Here is a 16,534-nt window from a genome sequence, read left to right as displayed (position 1 = left end):
ACCTCCAAGATAGTGTCAAGAATCATTCCCAAGCATATGGCCCACTGATAGACATCTAAAGGGTCTCACAAGAAGATTTTTATTATTGGTAATAAATAATCTTTCTCCCAACAATGCTAGCCCCTCAAGGTCCTGGAGACCTTGCTTCCAAAATTCCTTAGAGACTTAATCCACTTTGTCCTCACCTACCTCCAGTCCACCCCTACTCTGCCTTTAAAAACTCTGACTGTAATCTGGTTTGGGGTCCAAGTCCCTACTCCGTTGTGTCGGGTATACTTGGGCCCAAGCTTAAGCTTGTCAAATAAACCCTCGTGTGATTGCATCGGTGCTTGGCTCCTTGATGGTCTCTCAGATGTGAAAACATATAGGTGTTGGATCAGTGGCTCCTGGAATGCAGGCAGAACAATAGAAATGACTAGAAATGACGGCAGGGATCGCCAACTTCCAGCAACCCCCTTCCTTAACCATTGACTCTCCCACCAGAAGAATGTCTGCCCAGGTCAAGGCTCCATAGGTAACCCGATACCTATGCATGAAACAGAAGTATCAGGACCCCCCCCCAATACCCTCCGATTACCAAATACCTTACGGTGTATGGATGTGAACCCATGCCCTGCCTTAGCCAGATAGAAGACCCTGGGCGACTCCCTCCCAGCACAACTTCGCTGACTCACTGACTCCCCACTCTGGAGTCACCGAACCTCAAACGTCGCCAGAGAGTGCCCACCTCCTCCCAGTGTGACTTTCCTGTCTCCCCTTCTTCTGAGCCCTGAAACTTCGCCTTCGCAGGAGAGTGCCTTTAATAAATCTTGCCTTGTTCCTACCTTGCCTGGTGTTGTGTTTACCTCACCTGCAAAACTTTACAATAGGAATTAATTAAATGAGGAGACAACTCAAGAACTGGTAACTTCTGATAAAAAACAAGACAATAGTGCTCTAATTAATTCCTATTGTAAAGTTTTGCAGGCGAGGTAAACACAACACCATGCGAGGTAGGCGAGAGTATGTGCTTTGGTGAGTGCTGTGAAGTGTGTAAACCTGGTGATTCACAGACCTGTACCCCCCCTGGGTATAAAAATATATGTTTATAAACAATAAAAAATTTTAAAAAAAAGACAATAGGTCCAAAATGGAGTGCCTTATGCTAAGGGCCACAACACCTAAGCAAGACTCAGTGTTTTGAAAGTGTCAGATCTCCCAGGATGGAGCCTGTCAGGAATCCCATGATCAGCCCCAGTGAGATGATAGGCCCCTGCTGTCCTATAAAAGGAAATTGACCTTGCAATAATGCTTTCTTTGCTTTATGTGACTTCTTGTTCACGTTGAGTTCTGTCTATACATGTTTTTCATTTTGTACTGCTCCTTAGAACTCCTTTATATCTGTTCAATTGGATTCTGCCTGATTCTCTCCCATTTTTGCTCAAACAAATTATTAACATTTTTAATAGGCCTCAGCTTATCTTTTAACAGTTCCATAAGCCTGTGTTCTGGTGAGAAGCCTAGTTAGAGAACACTAGCATTTGACCGTGGGATTTTTTAAAGATTTATTTCTTTGAGAGAGAGAGAGTGGACCCCCGACGTGTGGACGTGTGCCCACGAGTGGGGGCCAGGGAGAAAGAATCTTCAAGCAGACAACCCCTTGAGCATCCAGTTGAGGGCCTGGATCCCACCACCCAGAGATCACGACCCTAAATCACGACCCTAGATCACGACCCCAGATCCCCACCTGAGCCAAAACCAAGAATCCAGCTCAACCCACTGCGCCCGGCAGGTGCCCCTAAGCATAGCATATTTTAGCAGACTTGAAGAGATCCTATGTATCAAGCACTTACCGCGTACCTGTCACTGCAGAGGGGACTAGTCAGCCTTGAAAGAAGCAACTGGAAGGAGGGCTATTTCCCTTGACACAGATTGATTTCCTCCCTCCAGCTGAAAGTCGCCCTGCAGCTGCACTTCCAAGAGAAGTACCTTACTGTATTTTAAGTGTTTCCTAAGAATACCTTTGGATTTGCTCATGAGCCCTTAAACTGGCCTCGCGGAGGGGGTGGGGGAGGAAACGATGGGAAGTAAATAGTTGAGTTATTCCCGTTCCCCTCGGCTCAGTAAGGATCAGCTTCTCCTCCCCAGCCTTTGGCCTCAGAAGTGCGCTTGCCCCTTGACTGGAGGTGATGGAGACGCAGGGTTAGACCGGGTTTTACTTCTTTATTTTACTATTCGTATACCCTTCCTTTTCGGTCCCATCGAGAACCTACGACTAAACAAAGAAGTCCCTCTGGCCGGGAACAAAGAAGCTCAACCTGACAGCCCGCGCGCGGCGCCCCGTCTTCGGATTGGCTGGATTGCTGTCCAGTAGAAAAGAAGAGCCGGCATCTTCTATTTGTAAGCCTTCTCGGCGGGCGCTGCCAGCGGCCCAATCTGATTCCAGCGATTTGGAGCCTTCATTTGAATATGGGGCGGTCAATAGCGCTGCCTGCCCAGCCTACGCATGTGGGGGCCTCCACGTCGTCCCGCCGGCTTGAGCGCATCTCCGGGCCCGGCCGCCCCTCCTCGGCCTCCGTTGTCCCGGCCCTGGCCGCAGTCGCCCGTAGTCCTGCTTTCGCCCCTGCCCTGAAGCCGCCCCCATCTGCCTCGGTGGCCGCCCCGGCCGTCCCGCCGCCATCCCCATCCGTACCCTACCCCGCTGCCGTCCCCATCCGCCGGGCCCGCCACCCCTACCCCCCACGCCAGGCCAGAACCCTCTTGTTCGGCGCCCGCGCCCAAGAAGGGCTCCAAGAAGGCCGTCACCAAGGCGCAGAAGAAGGACGGCAAGAAGCGCAAGCGCAGCCGCAAGGAGAGCTACTCCATCTACGTGTACAAGGTGCTCAAGCAGGTGCACCCCCACACGGGCATCTCGCCCAAGGCCATGGGCACCATGAACTCGTTCGTCAACGACATCTTCGAGCGCATCGCCAGCGAGGCCTCCCGCCTGGCGCACTACAACAAGCGCTCCACCATCACGTCCCGCGAGGTGCAGACGGCCGTGCGCCTGCTGCTGCCCGGCGAGCTGGCCAAGCATGCCGTGTCCGAGGGCACCAAGTACACCAGCTCCAAGTGAGGCGCGCCGGCCGCCTCAGAACCCAAAGGCTCTTTTCAGAGCGGCCTCTGGGCGCAGAAGGGAGCGTGCCATCCGGTCTGACTGTGAGGGGCTGTTCCATGGGGGAACTGGGGCACAAGACCCGGCCAAAGCCAAGCTCCTTCAAAGGCGCGTACCCTGCAAAAGCCTCTTGGGTCTGTCTCCAGCGAGCCAGCAACTGAAGAGGGAGGGCGCCTTGGCTTTAGGCGGGGACCCGGTGGGGTGAGGGTGAGCATCACCTCCAGGAAGTCCTCGGACCATCCTCCCCACCAGCGACCCCCCTGTCCCTGAATGGGTGAGATCAGGTACGCTGGGCGCAACGTGAGTGAGGCCCTGGGTGTTGTGGCGCAGCCTTGGCGGTGGCGCCTGTTCCTGTTGCCTCACTAGACCCAGAAGCTTCTGGCCAAAACCAAGAGTCTTGGGTTTAAGTAGTTTTTTATGCGGACTACGCGTTTCTGCTGGAAAAAAGGAAAATGGCAGATTGTGCCCTCCGCCCTCTTAGTCCGCTAAAAATCCTCCTAGTAGGACATTGCTCATTCTTTTTTCGAAAAACGTGTATACTTTTAACAGAAGCCCAGTAAACCGTGAAAGAGCATTTTTATTTTAGTTTTTTTTTAATTCAGTTAGCCAACTTATATGTAGTATATCATCAGTGTCAGATGAAGATTTTAATAACTTACCAGTTTCATGTAACACCCAGTGGAAAGAGCCTTTTTAAGAAAACGAAAGGAAGGCATTTAAGAACAAAACAAAACAAGGTGAACCATATGCAGAGGAGGTATAATTTGCCTCCTTCATAACCAAAGCACTAGGCCTGACAGGTCAAGCTGCCCTCACCCTAAAAAACATCCCGCTGTTCTAATGACTCCCAAACTACAAAGAACACCTCCAAGAGCATTCTGTCTCTGAAAGCCAGCAGGCCTCCCAGGATTTGGATTCGACACTTGATTCCCTCAGGTGGGCGCTGCCCCCTTTCTTCTCCCCCAGGGAACTCTGGCCATCTCCAGTGACTACCACGCTCCCATCAGCATTTAACCTTTTATACAGTAGATTGATTGCTTTTGTAGATTTTATTAAAGGGATAGCCCCTGCCACTCCATCTCTGGTTTACTCCATACTAATTAGCAAATATGACTTGGAATTTTTAGCTGAGATGGGGGTAGGGGAGTGGTCTTAAATGCGCCTCAGACAGGAAACTTGCGAAATTCCTCCAGTGCCTTCCAGATCTGAGCATTTATTTCATGATCTCAAACCCAGAGGATTCCACCACTGTGTTGGGCCCTCCCTCTCCAAGTCTATGCACTGTCAGTACCCCGCATTGTCAGCATTTCCTCCAACCCCCAGCTTAATGTAAATAACATTTCTGTTTCTCTTCTGTAGCCCTATTACAAATGTGGGCTCTGTACTCAATTTCCCTCCATTTCTTGATTATAAATTCTCAACACCCTGCATCTTCCTTTATAGATGCGCTGGGAGGAGAGGGCCCAACCAGGCCCATTCTCTGTCTGGGGCTGCTGCTGGCTTTCTCTGTAGCCTCCACCCTACTGTTGAGCACACAGATGCAGTCTTTTTTTTTTTTTCTTTGTTTTTTTCATGATAATGAAGTGTGTGTACTAGAGCAGTGAAAAGACAGAAATTAATCTGCATTTTGCATTATCCAGAACAAGACACTTTCATACCTTTGTATTTGAGAATTGTTTCTTCAGCTTCTATTTTATTTTTATTGCCTACTGCTAGCCCAATCACACACTGCTGGAGACAAGTTTCATTTTATTAAACCTATGTCTTACGCTCATAAGTCAGGCAGAGAATCGTGGATCTGGGAGACTAGTTTCCTGTTACCAGAAGTGCTCGAGATAGACTCCTAGTCCACCTGAGTAGAGGGCTGAGGGCACAGACCCCCCCCCCAGGACACCCCTGCTTCACAGTGGAGGGCTGGATTCTGTAGTGCTCATTATGAATCAGATATCTCTTAACAAGTGTTAATGTTGATGACAAACGACCGTTTTCAAATTTTGGAATTATAACTAGGAGGGAGAGATTTGAGTAAAATAGCCATGACAAAATTTCTGTATGTATGGGTTTGTTTGGGTGTTTTTGTTTTGTTTTGTTTGTAAATATTGTTTCAGAGCATGTAGCTTAAAAAAAAAAAAAGGGAAAGGGAAAGCGAGGAGGCACATCACTGTCACTGTAACCACTGTCACTGTAACCACGACAATACTGTATGTGCCCATGGATGCATAAAGGGAGCCCAAAAGGTAGGGAAAACCCATCAATCTCACTGAATGACATAGGTGTCACTAATATGCTGATTGAGTATTACTTAAATAATTATATTTAATGTCTATGTACCAAAACATGTTTTCAGCAATTGCATACTGTCCAGATGATTTTGTAAACGCTTTTTGTCACCTACGAAAATTTTTAAGTTACAATTTACATATCTCTTATTTATTTATTATTTTTTGGATACAGAAAGGTCATGGATAAAACACTTAAAAATAAATCTTACATTTGGATGAAATTCCGAGAAGTGCAATGGGAATGAGTTCAGGGAGAAAAAAAGATCATCTAGACTATCTCAGCGTTAACCAAGAATTTGATCATGAATGTTTTATGAATTATGGTATCTAATTGCTATTTCAAAAGATACCCATCCTGTGTCCTCAATAAAAAAGATTTTGAAAACGTATAAAAGCTCAAGAACTTTACAAATATTCAGACATTTCTTTACAATTTTTGGTTGTGACCATTTTGCTTTTTAAAACGTCCTGTGTTGGGATTTGCGTCCTTGTTAACTATTAGAACTAAGGAAAAAAATATTTTAGATGCCAACCGAAAAACGCGTGAGGTTTCCAATCCCTTTAGCCTGGACCCACGCAGAAGGAGTGGGTGGGTGGGCTTCAGCGCTGGGGCGGGGTGACGTTCCCTCCTCAGACACCCCCTACCCCCACCCCCCAGGCGGTACCCAACCGGCTTCCTTTGGAGAGATGATTTGGAAAAACACGATTGTTCTCTTTCATTGTGTATTATGTGTTCCCTGCCTGAGCTGAAGACACTACCTTTCTATCCATCTAAGACTCAAAACTGCTCAAAGAAAGCGATTGTTGGGCATCTCTTATTTGCAAATAAGAAAAGCCAAGCGAAGCAAAAGGAAAAGCGATGTCTTTTCCCAAGTGAAGACTCTTTGTGCTGAAGCGCTTTCTCTGAGCCAAGATGACACTTTCCAAATTAAATGCCCTAAATTCAAAGGGGAATTGTGTCACTGACGCTTCCCAGAAAATAAAAGTGTAACTGAGAGGGAAAGGAGCTAATTTGTTCATAAAAGGTGGAATTACGGAGGATTACAGACTTCTTGAGCTGATGCCCCCCCCATCCCCGCATAGATTACAGCTACCCGCAGGTTTCGTCTTATTACGTCTGGCTCCCGCGCACAGAGACGCTTCCATTTCCCTTTCGGTTCCAAATATTCTGCGGCTGCAAGATCCAGCCACGCAAACACCCTCCCAGAACCGTTCACCGCTCCAGGATGACGACGCCTGGTCCAGGCAGGGATGACGAGGTCTGGTCCGGTGGGGGGGCGGGGGGGGGGGATGACGAGATCTGGTCTGGGTAAGGAAGCAGCTCCAGGCGCTACCGCCCGGGCCAGGCAACCACAGAGTCCTCACCTCCGGGGTTCACTCATCAGGGACACTGAGGAGGGACGGTAGACACGAGGGCCTCCTGGAGGTGCCCCGCGCCCCTCACCCACAGGCGCACTCCACGCGCGCAAAGGCCGGGATACACTCTGCAGCCACCAGAGGACGCAGAAGCTCAAGGCTCCGACTTCGACTGGTGACGCATGAATAGCCCTAAGAAAAGGGGAGGGTGGACATGGGATCCTTGAACGCCCGGCCAGGATTCCCGTCCCAGAACTCTGAACAGAATAGCTCCACATTCTTGCTCACACTCACACACTAACGTGCGCACGCACACATCCCCAACCACCAGGAAACCGCTAGGACGCACAAAACGTAATTGGTTCACATAACAATCCTTGACCGTGTTCGAAACCCTTTTTCGATTGTGTGGGTGGCTCTGAAAAGAGCCTTTGGGTTCCGGGGCGGCCGGTGCGCCTCACTTGGAGCTGGTGTACTTGGTGACAGCCTTGGTGCCCTCGGACACGGCATGCTTGGCCAGCTCGCCGGGCAGCAGCAGGCGCACGGCCGTCTGCACCTCGCGGGACGTGATGGTGGAGCGCTTGTTGTAGTGCGCCAGGCGGGAGGCCTCGCTGGCGATGCGCTCGAAGATGTCGTTGACGAACGAGTTCATGATGCCCATGGCCTTGGACGAGATGCCAGTGTCGGGGTGCACCTGCTTGAGCACCTTGTACACGTAGATGGAGTAGCTCTCCTTGCGGCTGCGCTTGCGCTTCTTGCCGTCCTTCTTCTGCGCCTTGGTGACGGCCTTCTTGGAGCCCTTCTTGGGCGCGGGCGCCGATTTGGACGGATCAGGCATGGCTGCAGATCTCTCCAAACAAAAAGAAGAAAGAGCCGGAGCAACTCTATTTATACGTCCCGTATGCAAATGAAGGATCCAGAGTTCCCCGTCCCTGATAGGCTCAAGTGCTACGTCACGTCACCACTGGAAAAAGGCGCATGCAAATTAGGGGATGGCGGTCTCCTCTTCTGATTGGTGGATGTCGCTATCCAATCGGAAAAGGCCGGCTCGGCTACCTCTGGACCATATATAAGGGCTCACCGGGCCTAGCGGCGTCGTTGCTACTGGCGTCTTTTTTCAGGTTTTTACTCTCCCCGCGCCCGACTTGGAGATGTCTGGCCGAGGCAAGCAGGGCGGCAAGGCGCGTGCCAAGGCCAAGTCACGCTCTTCGCGGGCCGGCCTGCAGTTCCCGGTGGGCCGCGTGCACCGTCTGCTCCGCAAGGGCAACTACTCGGAGCGGGTCGGGGCGGGCGCGCCCGTGTACCTGGCGGCCGTGCTCGAGTACCTGACGGCCGAGATCCTGGAGCTGGCGGGCAACGCGGCACGCGACAACAAGAAGACGCGCATCATCCCGCGCCACCTTCAGCTGGCCATCCGCAACGACGAGGAGCTCAACAAGCTGCTGGGCCGCGTCACCATCGCGCAGGGCGGCGTGCTGCCCAACATCCAGGCCGTGCTGCTGCCCAAGAAGACCGAGAGCCACCACAAGGCCAAGGGCAAGTGAGGCCGCGGAGGCGGGCCGATAACGGCCGTGCGCCCCAGGGGCCCCGTGACACCAAAGGCTCTTTTCAGAGCCACCCCCAGCCTCAAGAAAAGAGCCGCACTGAGCACAATTCCGTTCCTTGTCTTAGGGCTGCGACCTCCCGGGCGCACGGGGAACCGGGTACGAGGCACGATCCGGGCTGGTGTGCCGCCGCGGGTGCGCACGTACACGTGGCTGCCCTCCCCCCAGGCTACCGCTCGCCGGGAAGGTGCCTGTCCCTGTGCTACTGGGCCACGTTGAGCCGCCAGGAAGAGGCCGTTTGCTCACTCCGGGCCTGCAGAACCCGGTGGGTTCACTGGGTACTGGAGAAGCGTCCTTCGTGGAGAGAAGGGGTCCCGTAAACCTTAGGATTTACATTTAAAAATGGGAAGGTGCTTGAGCGGGACGATGTTTCGAAGTTTTTGGAAACCATCCGAGTTCCGATCTGATCTGAACACGAGGGTCTCGGAAAGGGTTCCTGTTCTAGAGGCGTTTGCAATCTTTTCTAAGAAACCAATTTTAAGGTGAGTGTTAACTTTTTAAAGAAAATGTTACTGTAAATAGAATGTTTAAAAGAATTAAAATTGTTCAGTCTGAGTTGGTGAAACATGAATCCGAGTCCTTTAGGCTGATAGCTAAAATGAGAGAATAAGACAATTTGTCCACTGAGTTTCGTCAGGAAAACTAGGTTTGTGACTTCAGTCTGCGTAAAGTATTATCAGATCATGTAATATGGGTGTGGCTATTTCGGAAGGGGACTGTCCACAAGCTCCATGTGGTGTAATAAAGGAGTTGGACAATCCCAAGGGTCCTGGCCAAGTCGTGGAGGCAGAGGGATTCACTGGTTGATTCGTAATAATTTCTTTTAAGACAGCATCTGGCACAGTTTGATCACTTGTTATTTCTACTATCTTTGTCTTTATTGTTTTCATTAATTTTTTACAGCAGTAAAGACAGGCCGGTGAGACAGTTCAGGAGTATTATGTAATTTGCACTTCCTAAAATTAGGTCTACTCAACCAGGGCTCCCTAGACACCATCTGGAGCTCAGCACACATCTGCTGGTCTTAGGAAAACAGCCTCCTGCTGTGAAAGAAATAAACACCCAGGGAGTACAAGGCTGACCTATCCACGTGGACCAGAACATAGGACTCCACTGCAGCGGAGGAACCTAGCAGAGCACGTGTCTCAGCAGGCCCCATGTCAGGGACACAAGCTGCAAGGATGTCCAAGACCCTAGAGAGCCTTCTGGAAATCGAGCTGGCCATTGTGTGTCCAGTGACCGTCTTCAGCTCTAGCAGAAATTTGTGTTTATGCATTGATACTGATGTAGGTCATTGTATGTCGTCAAATCCCTCCGTGGCATTTAAGAAAGGATGAATATTCAGGAGCAGGGGGCTGAGGTTTGCCGAGTCTCTCTGGGGAGCTCCCGATTTTTTATTCCAGAAGTGGGACGCGAAGTGGGAGGCTGTGCAGTGGTGGGGGGCGGACACTGTTCTTGGAGGCAGCCCTTCGTCCGTCATCTCCAAGGCTGAGCTGTCCCCTGTAGAGACCGAGAAGCCACCAGAGCTGTTCGGGGGTCAGTGATTTAAAATTGAACACAAGGGTGCAGTTTCTCAGGTGTCCTGGCCGCCTGTGGCCAGCAGCCTCACATTGGACAGCAGGGGAACAGAACAGCACCGTCCTCATGGAAAATTCAACTGCACAGCTCTGGTCTAGTGTCTGACCGATCCTCTCTGTCAGGGCTTACCTGGCTCAGATATGTGATAAAATGCTCAGAGCTGCCCACCTGTGCAACAGGAAGCCCCTCGGACCCTCGCTTCCATAAGAAAGCAGCACATGGCCCTGCAGTCCCAAGCCCAGGTACCCACAATGACTTAGTGACTTGTATGTTCCCAAAGCCAGAAACAGCCCAAACGTCCCCACAGACAAATGTGTAAGTGAACTGTGGAACGCCATTCAACCACACTGTGGCACTGGCCTGCGCTACCATGAGAATGAGCCTCGAAAACATGTCTACCAGGGAAACCAGACAAAAGGGCCACATGGGGTGTGATCCCATGTCTAAACAATAGCCAGAATGGATGGGGCCATACAGGTGGGGAGGAGATCCATGCTTGCCAGTCGCTGGGGAAGGAGGGGAGATGGGGCAGACCGCTAGCCTCTACAGAGCCTGGAGATCAGAGGCCTGTTCCCAGCTCACTATGGCAAGTCCCATGTACCCTATCCCCGGGCCTCGGATTACCTCTGCCATGCTCTCCACGTCCCTGTGGGGTGAGTAGTTTATTGAGAAAGGTGAGCCCGGGAGATACAAAGTCCCACAGGAAGAATGCAGTAACATTCACAACCACAGCCAGGAAAGTACTCCCAGCTTCTGGAATTCTGTACTCCCTTGGGCCAGGTTCCATCACACAAACTGCCCTTCTCCTGGGCCTGGATGGGTCTGTCCTAGCCCCTGCCCCACATTGGGTAGCTCCTCCCTGCTCTGTCCACTTCCAATGTGGTCAACAATCTCTCAAGGGGGGCGGGGGTGGGGGCTCATTCAGTGAAATGTCTGCCTTTGGCGCAGATCATGATCCCGGGGTCCTGGGAAGCAGTCCCACATTGGGGTCCCTGCTGGGGGGGGCGCTACTTCTCCTCCCAGATTCTGCCTCTCCCCACCAAATGTGATCTCTCTCTCTCTCTCAAGTGGATGAATAAAATCTTTAAAAAATGAAAAATTGTTTTTAAAAATGAAAATTTTCTAAAATTTAAAAAAGACTCTCAAGTGAACAAGCATAAAGGACCCCCTCAATTTACGTATTCACTTGGACCATGAACTAGAGTGTTAGGGGACATGCCCTGAGGAGGTCTGGTAGAGAGCTAGAGAGCTGTCAGGTCTGGGTGGAGCCCAGCTGCTCCACCCCCATGCTGCTCTCCTGCGCATGGAGGTCCCAGGCCTGGTCACCAGAACTGACCTCTTGCTCCCAGGAGGGTCTGTTTCCATGCACTGGTCACCAAGCTTCACCAAGACTTTGCTCTTCTCTCTGTTCTCACCCAGAAAAACCTTTAGAATTGCATCTGCCGCTCTGCCCACTCCCTTCCATGTGGGTGGCTGAATCCCAGGCAGCTCTCTGGGGAGACCACATCCTGGCGCGCCCCTCCTCCCCTGAGACCATGGGGCCCATGACCACCTCTCCTGCCAGCACTGCCCTCAGGCCTCGAAGACACCTTTCCTTACCCACTGCCCTGTCCGAAGCTCACCCCAGCCACGGACAGCCCTACTTGGATCCTGTCTTGCCAGTTTTCTCCTGCAGCATGATGGAACAGCCCCGAGTGTTTCAGCCGTGGAGGGTCTGGGGATTGGGGGGAGGCAGAGGGGTGTTTATCTGGTAGGTCAGTGGTTGATGTGAAGTCTCCTAGGAAAGCTCTGCTCCAAAGAGCCCCCGTTGCAACCCTGGGGGCCTTATGTCTTCCTGTATCTAGGCTCTCTCCAAGGATAGTTCAACTTCCTCACACTGTCTCCTGAGGACAGAGTCCCCTGAGGCCCAGCCTGCACAATGGGACTCATGGCCCATGCTGAGGTTCACAAAAAGTCTTGAGGCTTGCTGAGTACCCAGTTTGAAGAAATCTCCACCGTCCATGAGAGCCATGCTGTCGTACACCACAGGTCCTGGGGCTCAACGAGAGGTGTCCTCTCTCCTCCTGCTCTCATTCCAGCCAGGGCAGAGGTGTGGCCCAAATGCCATCCCTGGCAGCTGCCTTCCTGGAGATGCGGGCTCCCACCCTGCTAACAGGGAGTGCTCCCCTCTCCTGGCGGCCAGCCTGCACCCTCCACCGGAGGCACACCCCCATGGCTGCACCTCTTCATGGTCCCCCCAGCCAGGTTCGCCCACGTGGAAATCATCAGCACATGGGGAATGTCGGAAAGCAGGTCCTGTCCGTGGAGAGTCCGGGAGCCCACCTGTAGTGCCCTCACCACCAAAATACATATGACCCCATTCTAATGTCCAGAACTTGTTAGTGTGATCTTATTTGGGGACAGGGTCTCTGCAGGTGTCATGAAAAGATCTCGAGATGAGAAGGTCATCCTGGATCAGGCAGTAGATATAAACATGCACTCCATGGTTAAGAAGCACTCTTGGCTTCTGGGCAGGCCAGGCCTCCCTTCGGCCATGCATTCCGCTCTCTGCACTCCCATTTCCTCAGCCTGGCTGCAGCCTCCCAGGGAGAGCACCTGTTCTATGACGTTAGAATGTTCCATTCTACTGGGAAAGACAAGGAAATAAAAGTGGGCAGCTGGGGTGCAGGAGGGGAATGGATAAATGTCCTAAGATGGGAGTGTAGATAAAGGTGAGGAGAGTGAGTGGGGCTTAAAGATACAAGAGAACCAAGACACAAAGTAGTCCAATGTGGGGCATCTGTGCACTAAGTATTCGTGAGTGTAAAGTATACAGAAGGCACTAAATAGGATAAGTAAGTATGCAGTAGGCATGAAGCAATCACCCTGGAGACACTCAGTTTCCATTAGGTCTTAGTCAGCCACCTCTGGGATTCTCCACAGGTGAGCCTATCCAGGGTGGCAGAGACACCACACCTGTGTGCACGGGCCCAGCATCCGGTGGTGGCCCCAGCATCAACGGGAAGGCTGAGGCAGTGGGGAGCGATGGGACATGGGACAGGCGTGCCTGGGGTCGGAAGGGACACGGTCAGGTGTACCTGGGGTTGGGAGGGACACGGGACAGGTGTGCCTGGGGTTGGGAGGGACACAGGGACACGGGACAGGTGTGCCTGGGGTTGGGAGGGGCAGCCTTCCTCCCCACTGACACCATCTCTTGCTCGTGGTTCTGCTGGGAGTTTTCAATGGATTTAATAATCCACCTGTTTGAGTGCTCTGATGGGCCTGCAAGCCTTTCCGTGCCAATATCTGCAGTGAACTGGAAAGCACATTAGCCTCCAGCTACCCCCAGGCAGGTGAGCCCGACTACCCCTCACCATGGACTCTCACAGCTCCGCCATGGCAGGACAAAGCCTGGGTGCCCTGATTCCCAAGGACACCTGTGCACGTGGAGAGGCGCGGCGTGACGAGCGCCCCTATAGGTGTGCCATTCACAGGGTGCACATCTGCGTGGGATGCCCGGCCATCTGGTGCTGTCCGGCTGGAAGAGCCCTAGCTGCCTGGTTCCAAAGCCCTTGAAGGTACCGCTGCCCCAAAACGGTCCGGGGGCTGCACGCAGGCCGGGTTTCCTTGGGATGAAGTCACCGAGAAAAGAAAACGAGGGACTCAAGAAAGAGGGCCATCCTCCCGCAGGCTCCGAGATGCGAGGGAGCGCTGGCGAAGGGCGCGGCCTCAACCAAGACAGTCGCGGACAGCGTGCATGGCTGTTTTTGCTGAAATGGAAAAAGGGACGAGGGCTTGCTGAGCCGGGTCGCCATCTCTGGGCCGCTCCCCGACGATGCGGCGCATGCGCTGGGCGTCCCCGGGCTGGTCTGGGTCGCTCGGGATAGGGGGGCCGCACTGGCTGGCCGGCCTAGTGCCTCCGCCAGGCGGCGCATCGCGGCGATGCTCGGTCTTAGGGTTCTAGGTCCGGGAAGGCAGCGCGCGATGTGGAGGTTTGGCAAATCCCTGAGAGCGGCGGAGCTCTGGGGACAGCGCTGGGGGTGCCAGGTGGCAGGGAAGCAGGAGTGACGGGATACTGGAGGGGGGGGGGGGGGGAATACGAGGGCGCAAAGGATGCAGGGATACCAGGATGCGGGGGTGCAGAGATTGAGGCATGCGGGGGTGCGGGGGCTCAGGGATAAGTAGGCGCACGAGAACGCGGGGTGCAGAGAGGCCGGGATGCGGGGACGCGGGGGCGCAGGGCAAGGTCGCCGGCGGCTGGTGGCGCGCGCGCCGAGGCTGACTGAGGGCTCGGAGGCTCCGGCTCCCACGGGCTGTGCGGGACTCTCGCGGTGAAGCCCTGAAGCCTTTGCAGCCTGACGCAGGCGAATTCATGCCCCGGTGGCCTTGGGATGCTGACCGCCCCGCCTGGCCGCTGCTCCCCTGGCGGATGCTGACCGGCGTCTGTACACTGGACATCACGGATTTCTCTCAGGGACGCGCATTCCTTTGCTGTAAGCGCCCCGTGCGCCCGCCGTTCCTGAAAGGGATCGTTCTGTCTGTCTGGTGACGGCTCCTCAAGCCTCTGCTCCAGTGCGCGCAGGGATGGACCACGGCCAGCACCCTGAGCTCCCAGCCGGCCAGCTGCGTCTCTCCCCTCCTCCCCCCTGCTCGGAGTGCACCGTTTCTCTGTGCACGCTTTGTTTCCCTCTTTGCTGCCGACAGGCATACGCACATGTCCACATCCGAGCGTTCAGATAAACACGGGCTTGAGAACCCAATACCCACGTATGTCAGCACTTTCCTGTTTACCGAAATCGGTTAGAATACAACACTATCTCATTTACATCCTTCTGCGGTCTTATGGCTGTAATCTTCGTGTAGGCTGAACATTCTAGCTAACCGTGGACATGGACTTGCCACTGGCGTGGGATCCGGGGGTGGGGTGGTCCTGTGGGACTGAGCCCTGCGCTGTGGGATCTGACTCTGTCTCCAGATAGACAGGGGCACAACTGAGGTAAATTAGTGGAATGTGCAATATCTTCGGAGGCCGGGAGACTTAGTGATGATGACCAACACAGATTGGATTTAGGTGGTGTTTCTTGCTGTTGTTGTTGTTTGTTTGTTTGTTTGTTTACCCAAAACATGAATTCAGCTATTTTGTTTTACGTTTTTGCACTCAGGGTGTGCAGAAACCACAGTCCAAGGGGTTTTGGTCCTGATGAAAATTAATATTGCAGACGCAGTGAAGAGCGGGGTAAGCCCCTCCCAGTGGCCGCGGGGTGGGGGGAAGTAGTCACTGATGTTCTCCTATGCCTGTTTCTCTTGGCTACTGTTCTCTCCTCGTGGTGACATCTGTGTCCCTCCTGCAAAGACAGATTGATCTTCCAGAGTCCTGGGATCACTGGGGGGTCCTCGACAGTTTCCCACAACCAACACTGGGTAAAACTGGTTCTTGGGAGGCACTAGCAAAGATGAGAGCATTCCTTTCCTCCACGTGACTCTCACCAGGCCTTTCCCTTTGGCAGAGCCAGCTGGGATATCTGTATATTTTTTCCATCAGAGTTACTCCATGTAGCAATGCGAATTTGAGAGGTCACCAGTGTGCTGTGCCCTTGTCTCTTCCTAGCTGCGTCTCTCTCCTGCGTCTTTGCTTAGTTTCTGTTCCTGATCTGAGGTGGGCTTGCCCTGCACTAACCCTCCCTGTGCTGCTTGGAGTTCAGCAAATGTCTCCCCATCTCAAGCCACACACTTCACCCCAGGGGCCAGCTCCCCTGCTCCACTGACCTTGGGTGTAGCCTCTACCTTGAGTGGGAACTGGGAGGAAATCAAGGATCTTGGCAGGAGGAGCTTCTCCTGGATCTTTCTGGCCCTCAATGCAACTATATGTCTCTTGATGGAAGAAAGGCAGAGGGAGGTGGACACATGGTGGGGGAAAGGTGAACATGGATCCAGAGATTGGAGTAGCCACAGGCCGAGGGACATCTGGAGCCCCCAGGAGCTGGAAGAAGCAGGAGGGATTTGCCCCTAGAGCCTCTGGAGAAAGCATGGCCCCATGAATCTCTGATCTGGGAATTCTGGCCTCCAGTTCAGGCATGGAGTGGGGGGAGTGGGGGGTTGCTTACACCCTGTTGTAAGCCCCCCAATTTGTGGTATTTGTTAGGGCAGCTCCAGGAAGCTAACACACCAGGAAAGACTTGGCCTATTACAACCAGGGATGAAAGACAAATGAGAGTGGTAATTCCATTGTCCAAGAAGCTGAAGCAATAGGATAACAGAGAGAGATGTGTTTTAAGGAATGGGCTCCCGTGATTGTGGGTGAGTCTGACATCCACAGGCAGGCTGGCGACAGAAATAGAGCCCGTGCTCTAAGGTTTTACCAAATCGTTTTCACCTTGGCAAATTTTTTTTTTAAGATTTTATTTATTTATTTGACAGAGATCACAAGTAGGCAGAGAGACAGGCGGAGAGAGAGGAAGGGAAGCAGGCTCCTGGCCAAGCAGAGTCTTATGCAGGGCTTGATCCCAGGACCATGGGATCATGACCTGAGCCGAAGGCAGTGGCTTTAACCCACTAAGCTACCCAGGCATCCCTCACCTTAGTAAATGTTAACGTATAGCTTC

General features: G+C 52.8%; 3 protein-coding genes across 3 annotated transcripts; 2 read left to right on the top strand and 1 right to left on the bottom strand.

Annotated features, from left to right (window-relative positions):
• The first annotated feature begins 985 nt into the window (after window positions 1–985).
• On the top strand, window positions 986–3,162 carry LOC132027672 (histone H2B type 1-F/J/L-like). Its single transcript, XM_059416430.1, has 2 exons — window positions 986–1,014; window positions 2,614–3,162. Exons 1-2 carry the CDS (start codon window positions 986–988, stop codon window positions 3,092–3,094), a joined length of 510 nt encoding a protein of 169 aa, XP_059272413.1. The 3' UTR covers window positions 3,095–3,162.
• A 3,976-nt stretch (window positions 3,163–7,138) lies between these two features.
• Window positions 7,139–7,645, bottom strand: LOC132027469 (histone H2B type 3-B). Its single transcript, XM_059416307.1, has one exon. The coding sequence runs from the start codon at window positions 7,607–7,609 to the stop codon at window positions 7,229–7,231; it is 381 nt and encodes a 126-aa protein (XP_059272290.1). The 5' UTR covers window positions 7,610–7,645; the 3' UTR covers window positions 7,139–7,228.
• A 204-nt stretch (window positions 7,646–7,849) lies between these two features.
• On the top strand, window positions 7,850–8,414 carry LOC132027467 (histone H2A type 3). Its single transcript, XM_059416306.1, has one exon. The coding sequence runs from the start codon at window positions 7,923–7,925 to the stop codon at window positions 8,313–8,315; it is 393 nt and encodes a 130-aa protein (XP_059272289.1). The 5' UTR covers window positions 7,850–7,922; the 3' UTR covers window positions 8,316–8,414.
• The last annotated feature ends 8,120 nt before the right edge of the window (window positions 8,415–16,534 follow it).

Source organism: Mustela nigripes, chromosome 12 (assembly GCF_022355385.1).
Source record: "Mustela nigripes isolate SB6536 chromosome 12, MUSNIG.SB6536, whole genome shotgun sequence".
Classification (NCBI taxonomy): Eukaryota; Metazoa; Chordata; class Mammalia; order Carnivora; family Mustelidae; genus Mustela; species Mustela nigripes.
This window is presented reverse-complemented; position numbering and strand designations above follow the sequence as displayed.